This window comes from Heterodontus francisci, chromosome 19 (genome assembly GCF_036365525.1).
Source record: "Heterodontus francisci isolate sHetFra1 chromosome 19, sHetFra1.hap1, whole genome shotgun sequence".
Lineage (NCBI taxonomy): Eukaryota > Metazoa > Chordata > Chondrichthyes > Heterodontiformes > Heterodontidae > Heterodontus > Heterodontus francisci.
The window spans coordinates 7,381,956-7,395,471 of NC_090389.1; the positions used below are offsets into that span (position 1 = coordinate 7,381,956).

General features: G+C 42.9%; 1 protein-coding gene across 5 annotated transcripts in view; it reads left to right on the forward strand.

Annotated features, from left to right (window-relative positions):
• Positions 1–13,516, forward strand: part of mbd4 (methyl-CpG binding domain protein 4) — a 136,187-nt gene that overhangs the window by 49,161 nt on the left and 73,510 nt on the right. Inside the window, exons 8-9 of one of the 5 annotated variants that reach the window (XM_068051346.1) lie at positions 3,146–3,238; positions 4,397–4,418. The exons of 3 other annotated variants lie outside the window; for them this stretch is intronic. In XM_068051346.1, the coding sequence (XP_067907447.1) occupies positions 3,146–3,223 (78 nt within the window). In that variant the 3' untranslated portion in view covers positions 3,224–3,238; positions 4,397–4,418. Of the gene's footprint in view, positions 1–3,145; positions 4,488–13,516 lie in introns of those variants that run through there. One more of the 5 variants, XM_068051345.1, reaches the window with a different exon arrangement.

Sequence of the window (13,516 nt, forward strand, 5' to 3'; positions counted from 1 at the left end):
AGGCAGACAAGTCCCCAGGGCCGGATGGCCTACATCCTAGGCTTAAAGGAAGTGGCAGCGGTGATGGTGGATCCATTGGTTATAACATTCCATGATTCACTGGATGCGGGAAAGGTTCCAGTTGATTGGAAAAATGCTAATATAATGCCCTTATTCAAAAAGGGAGGCAGGCAGAAAGTAGGAAACTATAGACCAGTTAGTTTAACATCTGTCGTTGGGAAATTGTTAGAATCCATTATTAAGAAAGTAGAAAGTCAAAATGCAATCCATGAGAGGCAGCATGGTTTTATGAAGGGTAAATCGTGTTTGACTAATTTGCTAGAGTTCTTCGAAGATGTAACAAGTAAAGTGGATAATGGGGATCCTGTAGATGTAGTGTATACACAAGGTAAGATCACATGGGGTTAGGGGCAATTTATTAGCTTGGATAGAGGATTGGCTAACCAACAGAAAACAGAGAATCGGGATAAATGGGTCCTTTTCTGGTTGGCAAGATGTAACTAGTGGGGTGCCACAGGGTTTGGTCCTCGGACCCCAACTATTTACAATCCATATTAATGACTTGGATGCAGGGATAGAAGGTACTATAGCCAAATTTGCAGATGACACTAAAATAAGTAGGACAGTAAGTTGCAATAAAGAAATAAGAAATTTACAAATGTATATGGATAGATTAGGTGAATGGGCCAAAATTTGGCAGATGGTGTTTAACGTGGATAAGTGTGAGGTTATCCATTTTGGTCAGAAAAATAGAAAGGCAAATCGAGAGAAACTCCAGAGTGCTTCGGTGCAGAGGGATCTGGGTGTCCGCATGCATGAATTGCAGAAAACTAGTATGCAGGTGTAGCAGGTGATGAGAAAGGCAAATGGAATTTTGGCATTTATTGCTAAAAGAATAGAGTGTAAAAGTAGGGAAGTATTGCTGCAACTGTACAAAGCATTAGTGAGACTGCACCTGGAGTATTGCATACAGTTTTGGTCCCCTTACTTGAGGAAGGATGTAGTTGCATTGGAGGCAGTTCAGAGGAGGTTCACTGGATTGATTTCAGATATGAGGGGTTTGTCTTATGAAGAGAGATTGAGCAGTTTAGGCCTTTACTCTCTAGAGTTTAGAAGAATGAGGGGAGATCTAATTGAGATATATAAGATCATTAAGAGGATTGACAAAGTAGACGTAGAGAGGATGTTTCCTCTGGTGGGGAAATCAAGAACAAGAGGTCATAGTTTTAGGATAAGGGGTAGCAGATTTAAAATAGATGAGGAGAAATTACTTCTCTCAAAGGGTCGTGAGTCTGTGGAATTCACTACCCCAGAGTGCGGCGGATGCCAGGACATTGAGTAAATTTAAGGAGGAGATAGACAGATTTTTAATTAATAATGGGTTGCAGGGTTACGGAGAACGGGCAGGAAAGTGGAGTTGAGGCTGAGATGAGATCAGCCATTATCATATTGAATGGCAGAGCAAGCTCGAGGGGTTGAATTGCCTACTCCTGCTCCTAGTTCTTATGTTCTTATGTAGATTCATAGCGCCTTAAAACTGGGTGGACTTTCAAAAAGCATTTTTAGATAAAAAGGCAAATGTAATTTTGGGGTTTATAGCAAGAAATGAAATGCAAACCAATGTCGAGGTTATGATGGACAAGATAATGCTCAGCCACTTCTAGAATACTGTTCACCTTTTAAGCTTCTTGCTATAGGAGGAATACCTATAGGAGACAGTCATATTTACCAGGGCAACTGTATGGATGAAGAGTTTACAATATGAAGCTAGAGGACATATGGCTATATTTTCCTCAAATGGAGAAGATTGAAAGGGGGATTTGTTAGATTTTCAAAATGATAAAAGGAAAGACAAGGTAAACAAACAGTTTACAATCAGTAGTTGATAAGTACAAGGATAAATACAAGGATAATTTCAAGGGAAGGACGAGATACATAAAGAGGGAAATTAGAACAAAGTTTTGATGCAAACAATTACAGCAATGTGGAATGATTGTCCCAAGTGGTGATTGCTACATTGATGACAGTATTGAAAAAGAAAAATTAGTGAAAGAATATAAAAGATATGGAGAATGGCAGGCAAATGGGATTAATTTGGGAAGAAAGTGGGATTGTAAAATCAGATTGAGAGGAGCACAAATTCAGCACAAGCAAGAAGAACTTAATGGCAGTTCCCATGCTTTAAGAATTCTGTTTCCGTGTTTAATTTTTTAACTTGGCACCATTTTTTAAACTTCTATTTATCTATAATATATTAAGCATTTTGCATTGTGCTTGCACTTCATGTGGCGCAGTTTTATGTCACGTGATTTGTCATTTTTGCATTTGTTAATCCTTTGCTTGTATTTACCTATGATTGACTGTGAATCTCCCCGTTCCATTAGGCCAGCCCCTTTTGTTGGTTTACTTCTGGCCCTGGGTGTTTTGCATAAGCCCCTTTACATTTGCCAAAATTAACACAAACATCAGCTAGTATAAATATTAAAGTTTTGAGAGTATCCATCACACTCCAAATGTTGCACCTTGTATAAAACCACAACAAATCACAACTGAAAATATTGTTTTAATGTACAAAATGAGAAAGAAGTCCCATATCTCCTCCTGTTTTCTTGGTCTTGAGGTAACTTGGGGTGCTTCTTGAGACATCAAGAACAGCCAAGCAGCTGCCACTCTAGGGAAAACTCCCAATAGCAGTATTAATTAAATTTGAATTGGCCTCACTATCTACATAGAGTACTTCCCTTCAGAGAGTACCTGAGTAGTGTTCTTAAAGGGGCAGCCTAGGTGGACCCCTAAACATTCCAACGTGCTCCTGATTCCAAACCAACCACTAACAGTTCCATCGGAGATCGGTGCTATTATAAGTCATCATTTAGCATCTCAACCGAAGTTGCACTTGGATTCCCTGAATGCCACACTGAAACTGACCATTAGGAGGTGGACAAAAGAGTAGCCTTCCCTCTGGCAACGTGCCTGATCTCACCTTTGCACCAGTACTCAGTGGCATGACAGTAAGAACTCAGTGTGATGAATTGTGGGCATAAAGCTACCTTCCTACCACACTCCAGACACACACAAATGGGAGCATTCTGAAAGAATGCGAGTGCATTCTCTTCTCATTGGTGTTTCTTTTTTGTTTCCCCAGGTACAGCCTCAAGATCACAAACTCAACAAATACTGGGCGTGGCTTTGGGAGAATCAGGAGACACTGGGCCTGTCCTGACCAGACACTACTCTGGTAATTCAGTGCTTTCATAAGCAGTATTTAGGCTGGAATTCTGTGCATCCTGATAACTCCAAAGTGCGGTATGATTAATGTCGCAGGCTGGATGTGAAAGAGACCCCATATCTCTCCATGCATTCTATTTATTCTATATTAGCTAAGGAAATATAGTTACAGTAATTAACTCCCTGCCATGGTGGATAAAGACACAGCAAGGAGTAGTACAAAGTCATGACAGGGCAAGTGACAGCAGTTTTAATTGTGCTGAGTTAGCTGATCTTTGTCATGTGCTACACTTAACCTCATCAGCCCTTAGACTAGATTGGGTTGGGGGGGAATGTTACTCAGATTCCTGCTTCTGATCACTATCTTGACACCCCTATAAAGAAGTGGACATTGGGTAAAAATGTCACTGCTTTTTCTCAGTTGATTCTTTTCTCACCAGTGATGTCCCTAAAATATATGACATTGAAACTGAGATAATCATGTGCGATATAACTTCTTGTCCAACACTTCTGCCTCATTACACAGGGTGATGTATTCTGTCATATGTGCTATAGCTTTTATCACCAATATTTGAGATAAGCTAAGCTGAATATCTTTTTCACACTTTACAAGCAATTGTACATGGCAGCATAAACCCAGTGTTCATTACTCAGACTGGGAAGCTTGATGTACAGTAGTTTTTTACTCTTCACATCAGCTAAGTGACCATATTACAACACTTACCAGTTCTTAACTCACCTCAATCAATTTTGCAGCTTTACAGTGGTCATAAAGTGTTATTTGAACTATAGCTAGTGGAAGTGAGTTTTATAAAGAGGCTGTTGAGCTAGTTGGCATAAACTGCAGTATGCCAGAGAGGATGAAAAACTGAGAAAGCAATTAAGGATCGCAGACGATGGGAGAAATAAGATTGACTTTCTCACAGTCTGGTGTGTTCTGTTTTTCAGTCTTGGCAGTGCTAAAGAGTAACTCGCCCTCTTCCTGGCATGTTGCTGGATTAAATTTTCTCCCCTCTTTGGCAAAGGTAAGGAAGTGCAGGAACATACTACATTGTCCTGAATGGTGCAGAAGGGCTAACCATACTGGCAGTCTCTTTCCCCTTCTTCCTCTCACTTTTTATGGAATTCCTCCCACACTGCAGCAATATTTTTTCACTGTAATTTTTAGGACTTCAGGAAAATTGGGAAGACTGGCCTGCAAAAATCTGGGCAAATTCTGGAATTCATTCTCATCACAGTCTGCACAACAGGCGATTTTATTGTCACCATAAGGAGATGTAACAACATGAATTGGGTTTTAGAAACTTGTGTAATTACATTGTATCAATGCTGGATTTGTCATTGTGTGGAAAAGAAATTTGTGTGATTTTAATTTTATTACTTATTTCAAGCGTTGAATAAAAGTTAAAGATACGCAATAGATGGAGTTACTTTGGTAATTGTTGACATCCGAATAATTTTATTGGGAATATAAAGGAACAGGCCTCATTGTAATCTGTTCACTCATTGATCTTTAGTAAACCACATGCTGTCTGTGTGCTCCACCATTTTCGTTCTGAGACAGGCTACGGAGAGATGTGGGAAAGCAGCCTGCTGGTTAGTTTTCTGTCCGACTTACCCTCCCTTCTTCTGGGTAATTGTCGGACCACTGCTCTGCACTTCTCTTGGCAAGGTGAAATTGCAGACTTCCTGGGATTAATTTTACATCAACGATGGGGGGTCCCAGCCGAAAGGCAAGGTGGGGAGACCCCGCCTCAGCCCTTAATCGGACCCCCAGCCAAATTCAATGGCGGGCAGGCAATTAACCGCCTGCCATCGGGGACACCGTCCCTGTTGGTGATAAAATCCCACCCCTAGAGCTGCCAGCCAATCAGAGGGCTGGCAGCTCATCAGTACCAGCAGCGCCACTGGGAGCGGGCGCCACTGGGAGCGGTGGCCACTGCTGGTACTACATGAGGCCCAGAGCAGCAAACATGGAAGAGACCCCCAGACCAAGGTAAGTTGGGTCGGGGTCGCCAGGGCCAGTCGGGCAGGCTGTGACGAGGGGATGAGGTGGGGTTGGTGAGGGCGGGGAGGTTTTATCATGGGAGAAAGCCTTTGCTGCTGGGCGGCCCTCCATGGGCCATGAATTGTCACCAGAATGGGAGCCCCACCTCCCCCCGCCCCCCCCCCCCCTACCCCACGCCAAGCTTGCAAGGAGACTGTCATGTCTCACCTGGCGTTGAGCCCTTCAGATGTTGGCTAAATTCCCTTATGTGACCTCCAAGCCAGGTGAGATCTAGCCTGTATACAGGGAGATGGTGGCGTAGCGGTAATGTCACTGGACAAATAATCCAGAGGCCCAGGCTAATGTCTTAGGGCAATGGATTCAAGTCCCACCATGGCAGCTGGTGGAATTTAAATTCAATTAATTTATTTTTAAAAATTGGAATTTAAAAAGCTACCATCAGTAACGGTGCCACAAAGCTATCATCGATTCTCATAAAAACCCATCTGGTTCACTAAAATCCTTTAGTTAAGGAAATTTGCTGACCTTACCTGGTCTGGCCTACATGTGACTCCAGACCCACAGCAGTGTGGTTAACTCTTAACTACCTTCTGAAAATGCAAGTCATTCTGTTGTCAAGGGCAATTAGGGATGGGCAACAAATGCTGGCCTTGCCAGCGATGCCCACATCCAATGAAAGAATTTTTAAAAATACGGGATTCGAACAAGAGTTCACTATGACAACAGTGGAATGCTGGTCTTAACAGGCCTGTGTATTTTAAGTAACAAGAGTAATAAAATTTAAAATGAGGCTATTCCTTCACTAAGTTCGCAGATGACAAAAATTGGTGGTTCCATAAATAGTGTGGAGGAAAGCCTTCGATTACAGGACAATATAGATGGGCTGGTAAGATGTGGCAGATGGAGTTTAATCCTGAGAAGTGTGAGGTGATGCACTTTGGGAGGACTAACAAGGCAATGGAATATACAATGGTTGGTTGGACCCTAGGAAGTACAGAGGGTCAGAGGGACCTTGGGGTGCTTGTCCATAGATCACTGAAGGCAACAGCACAGGTAGATAAAGTGGTTAGAAAGGCATATGGGATACTTGACTTTATTAGCCGAGGCATAGAATATAAGAGCAGGGAGGTTATGATGGAGCTGTATAAAATGCTAGTTAGGCCACAGCTGGAGAACTGTGTACAGTTCTGGTCACCACACTATAGGAAGGATATGATTGCACTGGAGAGGGTGCAGAGGAGATTCACCAGGATGTTGCCTGGGCTGGAGCATTTCAGTTATGAAGAGAGACTAGATAGGCTAGGGTTGTTTTCCTTGGAGCAAAGAAGGCTGAGGGGGGACCTGATTGAGGTATACAAAATTATGAGGGTTATAGATAGGGTAGATAGGAAGAAACTTTTTCCCTTAGTGGAGGGGTCAATAACCAGGGGGCATAGATTTAAGGTAAGGGGCAGGAGGTTTAGAGGGGAGTTGAGGAAAACAATTTTCGCCCAGAGGGTGGTTGGAATCTGGAATGCACTGTCTGAAGGAGTGGTAGAGGCAGGAATCATCACAACATTTAAGAAGTATTTAGATGAACACTTGAAACGCCATAGCATGCAGGGCTACGGGCCAAGTGCTGAAAAATGGGATTAGTTAGAACATAGAACAGTACAGTACAGGCCCTTCGGCCCACGATGTTGTGCCGAACCTTTAACCTACTCTAAGATCAAACTAACTACCTACCCTTCATTCTACTATCATCCATGTACCTATCCAAGAGTCGCTTAAATGCCCCTAATGTATCTGCTTCTACTACCACCGCTGGCAGCGCATTCCACACACCCACCACTCTCTGTGTAAAGAACCTACCTCTGATATCTCTCCGAAACCTTCCTCCAATCACCTTAAAATTATGCCCCCTGGTGATAGCCCTTTTCACCCTGGGAAAAAGTCTCTGACTATCCACTCTATCTATGCCTCTCATCATCTTGTACCCCTCTATCAAGTCACCTCTCTTTCTTCGTAGGACATGCCCTCCAGTCCAGACAGCATCCTGGTAAATCTCCTCTGCACCCTCTCTAAAGCTTCCACATCCTTCCTATAATGAGGCGACCAGAACTGAACACAATATTCCAAGTGTGGTCGAACCAGGGCCTTATAGAGCTGCAGCATAACCTCGCGGCTCTTAAACTCAATCCCCCTGTTAATGAAAGCCAACACACCATACGCCTTCTTAACAACCCTATCAACTTGGGTGGCAACTTTGAGCGATCTATGGACATGGACCCCAAGATCCCTCTCTTCCTCCACACTACCAAGAATCCTGTCTTTGAGCCTGTATTCCGCATTCAAATTCGACCTTCCAAAATGAATCACTTCACACTTTTCCAGGTTGAACACCATCTGCCACTTCTCAGCCCAGCTCTGCATCCTGTTAATGTCCCGTTGCAACCTACAACAGCCTTCCACACTATCCACAACTCCAGCAACCTTCGTGTCATCGGCAAACTTGCTAACCCAGCCTTCCACTTCCTCATCCAAGTCATTTATAAAAATCACAAAGAGCAGAGGTCCCAGAACAGATCCTTGTGGAACACCACTGGTCACCAAGCTCCATGCTGAATACTTTCCATCTACTACCACCCTCTGACTTCTATGGGCCTGCCAATTTTGTATCCAGACAGTCAACTTTCCCTGAATCCCATGCCTCCTTACTTTCTGAATGAGCCTACCATGGGGAACCTTATCAAACGCCTTGCTAAAATCCATATACACCACATCCACTGCTCTTCCTTCATCAATGTGTTTTGTCACATCTTCAAAGAATTCAATAAGGCTTGTGAGGCATGACCTACCCCTCACAAAGCCATGCTGACTGTCTCCAATCAAACCATGCTTTTCCAAATAATCATGAATCCTGTCTCTCAGAATCCTCTCCAATAATTTGCCCACTACCGACGTAAGACTGACTAGTCTATAATTCCCAGGGTTATCCCTATTCCCTTTCTTGAACAGGGGAACAACATTTGCCACCCTCCAATCATCCGGTACTACTCCAGTGGACAGTGAAGATGCAAAGATCATCGCCAAAGGCGCAGCAATCTCTTCCTTCACTTCCCGTAATATCCTTGGGTATATCCCGTCTGCCCCCGGGGACTTATCTGTCCTCATAACATTCAAAGTTTCCAGCACATCCTCCCTCTTAACCTCAACCTGTTCGAGCATATCAGCCCGTTCCACGCTGTCCTCACAAACAACCAGGTCCCCCTCTCTAGTGAATACTGAAGCAAAGTATTCATTTAGGACCTCCCCTACCTCCTCCGACTCCAGGCACAAGTTCCCTCCACTATCCCTGATTGGCCCTACCCTCACTCTGGCCATCCTCTTGTTCCTCACATAAGTATAGAACGCCTTGGGATTTTCCTTAATCCTACCCACCAAGACTTTTTCATGTCCCCTTCTAGCTCTCCTAAGTCCATTCTTCAGTTCCTTCCTGGCTACCTTGTAACCCTCTAGAGCCCTGTCTGATCCTTGCTTCCTCAACCTTAAGTAAGCGCAGGCACGTTGGGCCGAAGGGCCTGTTTCTGTGCTGTAAAACTCTATGACTCTTATGACTCTTATGACTATACAGTAGCAACAGGTATGGTGTTCGCCACTAACAGGGTGCTGCCGTCAAAGCAAAAAGACATCCTGCCTATCGCATGAGTAATGTGATATATGAATTTCAATGCCAGTGTGATGCCAGGTATATTGGCCATACGTCCCAAAGACTGGCGGATGGTATCAAACAGCATGCCCCTTCCGCTGTGCACAACGTGCAAGGTACAGGCCGTACCCAACCAGCTCGTGCTTGCAAAAACTCAAAACACAGTGCCCACATTAGATGTTGGACAACATTTGCGAAATAATCTTCAACGTGCTAAGAATTACGCTGACAACCAATTTAAGATTGCCAGTCGGGCTCGCAGTGTGGCGCATTTGCGCGTACTGGAAGTAACATATATCAATGCACAGAGCCCTGTTCTTTGCAGACAGAAAGAACATGTACCAACATTGCGCCTGTTCCAATTAAACAAAATATGTGACAGCCATTCACTGGTTCATTCCTTCATTGGGCAATGCCTTGACCAATCAGAGTCAAGCTGCCTGGTAAGTTTAGAGATTGACAGATTTCTAAATACCAATGACATAAAGGGATATGGGGATAGTGTGGGAAAAAGGCATTGAAGTGGATGATCAGCCATGATCGTATTAATGGCAAGCAGGCTCGATGGGCTGAATGGCCTACTCTTGCTCCTACGTAGTTGTTAATTTTCAGTGACGGAGGTTAATTATCAATAATTAACACATCATGTCGTAAAAAGGGTACTTAAGATTTGAAATGACAAGGCAACTTTCTGTGGCAAATTTAATTTGTATCTACAGCAATATCCCAGCATTCAATGCATTTCAATGGTGAGGCAGAGTGTGAGATACCATTTTTGCAAAGCTAACACAACTGAAACGGAAAATTTTGGATATTGGCATTTAACCATCTACTTCACACCTGAAGTTTCTGTACCATTTGCACATAACTCACAGTGAGCGCCATTAGCCTCACCATTTTTTTTTTTGAGAGCAAAATCTGGTCCAATTTTAGCTTGACAAACGTTAGGCTTTCCATTTGTAAAGTGGAAGGTGTTTTGAATTCTTCTTACAGTTTCCTGGAATGGAACAATTCCTTTGGCTGAATCAAATGATCCTTTGATTCCTTGGCAAAAGCTTCCTTGAGGATGGGATGTTGTCCATGGAGTTCAACGCATCTGAAACTTGCTTTCAGACTCTAGGCCATGGCTGTTTCCCACTTGGAAATTTACTGTTGTTCAAGAGATTTTACTCTTTTCAGTTCAAGTAATTCCTTGGAGGAACTCATACAAATGTTAATTTTTACAGCTTAGCAGATGGCTACTAATACTTGTAATACATTGTTGAGACTTTTGGAATCACCACTGAACTATCTGAACACATGACCATAATCAGATACTACATATTAGTTTGCTAAATAATGCAATAACATTTTAATCAAGCTTCTTGCCCTGCAAAGATTTGTGAAAAAGCAGCCCTGTCCATTTCTCACAGACTATAGAGTCATCGAGTTTTATAGCACAGAAACAGGCCCTTCGGCCCAATGTGACTGCACCGACCATCAAGCACCCGTCCTAACTAATCCCATTTTTCAGCACTTGGCCCGTAGCCCTGCATGCTATGGTGTTTCAAGTGCTCATCTAAATGCTTCTTAAATGTTGTGAGTGTTCTTACCTCTACCACCCATTCAGACAGTGCATTCCAGATTCCAACCACCCTCTGGGTGAAAATTTTTTTCCTCAACTCCCCTCTAAACCTCCTGCCCCTTGCCCTCAATCTATGCCCCCTGGTTATTGACCCCTCCGCTAAGGGAAAAAGTTTCTTCCTATCTACCCTATCTATAACCCTCATAATTTTGTATACCTCAGTCAGGTCACCCCTCAGCCTTCTCTGCTCCAAGGAAATTATAGTAGGAGCGTTAAACAGCTGGCTTCACCTGTTGCTCAAATTTTTGGGATACATTACCCTTCCAGGGTAATTTGAGGTAAACTGGGCACTTTTCAGGGCCGAAAATGATGGCCTTAGGCCCGTTTATAAATTTATGCGATATACAGTGTGAAATGATCTGATCAGGATGTCTTTGATTCGCCCTATTTCAGCATCAAGCTGAAAATAAAATAGGTGACAGCCATTCACTGGTTCATTCCTTCAGGCAATGCCTTGACCAATCCGAGTCAAGCTGCCTGGTTAACTGTCAGTTACAATAAACTGCTGCATTCTCCATGGCAACGCCTCTACCAATCAGAGTTCACTTGCCAACCAATCAGCAGTCTCTTCTCATACAGTATAAAGGTGTTTTCCCTTACATTGGTATTCTTGTGGATTGCCCTGATGAATGCAAGACAACAGTGTCTATTTTCAGCAATATTAAAGAAATTTCTCTTCATCTCTGTCCGAAACTCTGCCTTAAACTTTCTATGATTCTAAATGGCTTCCCCCTTATTTTGAAATTGTGTCCCCTGGTTCTAGACTCCCCAACTAGGGGAAACATCTTAGCTGCATCTCCCCTGTCTATCCCTTTAAGTATTTTGTAGGTTTCTATGAGATCACCTCTCATTCTTCGAAACTCTAGAGAAGACAGGCCCAGTTTCCCCAATCTCTCTTCGTAGGACAGTCCCACCATCCCAGGAACAGGTCTGGTGAACCTTCATTGCACTCCCTCAATGGCAATAATATCCTTCCTACGGTAAGGGGACCAAAACTTCACACAATACTCCAAGTATGGTCTTACCAAGGTTCGATACAATTGAAGCAAGACTTCACTACTCCTGTACTCAAATCCTCTTGCAATAAAGGCTAACATACCATTAACCTTCTTAATTGCTTGCTGCACCTGCATGTTCGCTTTCAGTGATTTATTGACTAGGACACCCATCTACATCTTTTTACATCTACACTTAATATTCTCTTACCATTTAAGAAATACTCTGCACATCTATTCCTCCTACCAAAATGGATACCCTCACATTTTTCCACATTATATTCTATCTGCCACGTTGTTGCCCACTCAGTAAGTCTGCCCAAATCCCCTTGAAGCCGCTTTGCATCTTCCTCACAACACACATTCCCACCTAATTTTGTGTCATCTGCAAACTTGGAAATATTACATTTGGTCCCCACATCCAAATCATTGATATATTGTGAACAGCTGGGCCCCAAGTACTGATCTTTGCGGTACCCCACTAGTCACAGCCTGCCAACGCGAGAATGACCCGTTTATTCCCACTCTGTTTTTTGCCTGTTAACCAATCCTTAATCCGAGCCTGTATTATTACCTTCTATCCCATGTGCTTTCATTTTGCTAACCAACCTCCTGTGGGGAACTTTTTCAAAAGCCTTCTGAAAACCGAAGTATACCATGTCCACCAACTCCCCTTTATCAATTTTGTTAGTAACATCCTCAAAAAAACTCCCAACAGGTTCGTCAAACATGAGTTCCCATTTATCACATCCTTTAGAATAGATTCTAGCATTTTCCCTACTACTGATGTAAGGCTAACAGGTCTGTAGTTCCCTTTTTTCTCTCTCCCTCCCCTAAATAGTGGGGTGACATTTGCTACCTTCCAATCTGCAGGAACCGGTCCAGAATCTATAGAATTTTGGAAGATGATCACCAATGCTTCCGCTATCTCCATAGCTACCTCTGTCAACACTCTGGGAAGTAGAATATCAGGTTCTGGGAACTTATCAACCCATTAATTTCTCCAATACAACCTTCTTTATTAATACTAATTTCCTTCAATTCCTCATTGTCTCTTGTCCCTTGGAACTCAGATTTCTTGTATTTTCCTCAGTGTAGACTGACACAAAGTAATCATTTGGCTTCTCTGCCATTTCTCTATTCCTCATTATAAATTCTCCTGACTCTGCCTGTAATGGACCCACATTTGTCTTAGTACCTATAGAAGTTTTTACAGGTGTAGAGTCTTATTCCTGCATATATTATAGAGTAATTGTGTCATTACAACACAGAAGGATGCCATTTGGCCCATCGAGTCTCTGCCAACTCTAGAGCAATCCAGTTAGTCCCATTCCCCTGCTCTATTTACAGAGCCCTGCAAGTTTATTTCCCTCAAGTGTCCATCCAATAATCGTTGGAGATTTTTAAAAATGTAAATCTATATATTTTTAACTTTTCCTTTGTTTTTTTCCCTCTCAAATCTTTCTTCCCTATCTCTTTATACCTCTTTGACATTGAATTCACCCTTTCTAATTTACACATCCCTCAGTCCATGTGCTGTTTATTTCTCAATTCTTCAATCTGGTTGGTTAAGGAGATACACAGTTGCTTGCCCTGTTTCCCTCAACATCAGCGACATTGTCAGCTCACACTTTCAGCAACTTGCCACACCCACACCAAAAGTTTAAAACCTAAACATGCAAGGGTAAGTCTGGTTAACAGCAGCAAAAATAACTTGGGCTTATATTACGTCTTTAACCTGGTATAATGTCCCAAGGCTCTTAACAAAAGCGTTATCAAGCACTAATCCAACTAAGGAGCTATTAGGACTGGTGAACAGGTAGCTTCTAAGGACCGTCTTAAATGGGGAGAGAGGTAGCGTGGTTTAGGGAGGGAATTCCAGAGCTTAGGGTCTAAGCAGCTGAAGGCACGGCCACCAGTGATGGAGAGATTAAAATAGGAGTTGAGAAAGAGGCTAGAATTGGAGCAGTGTA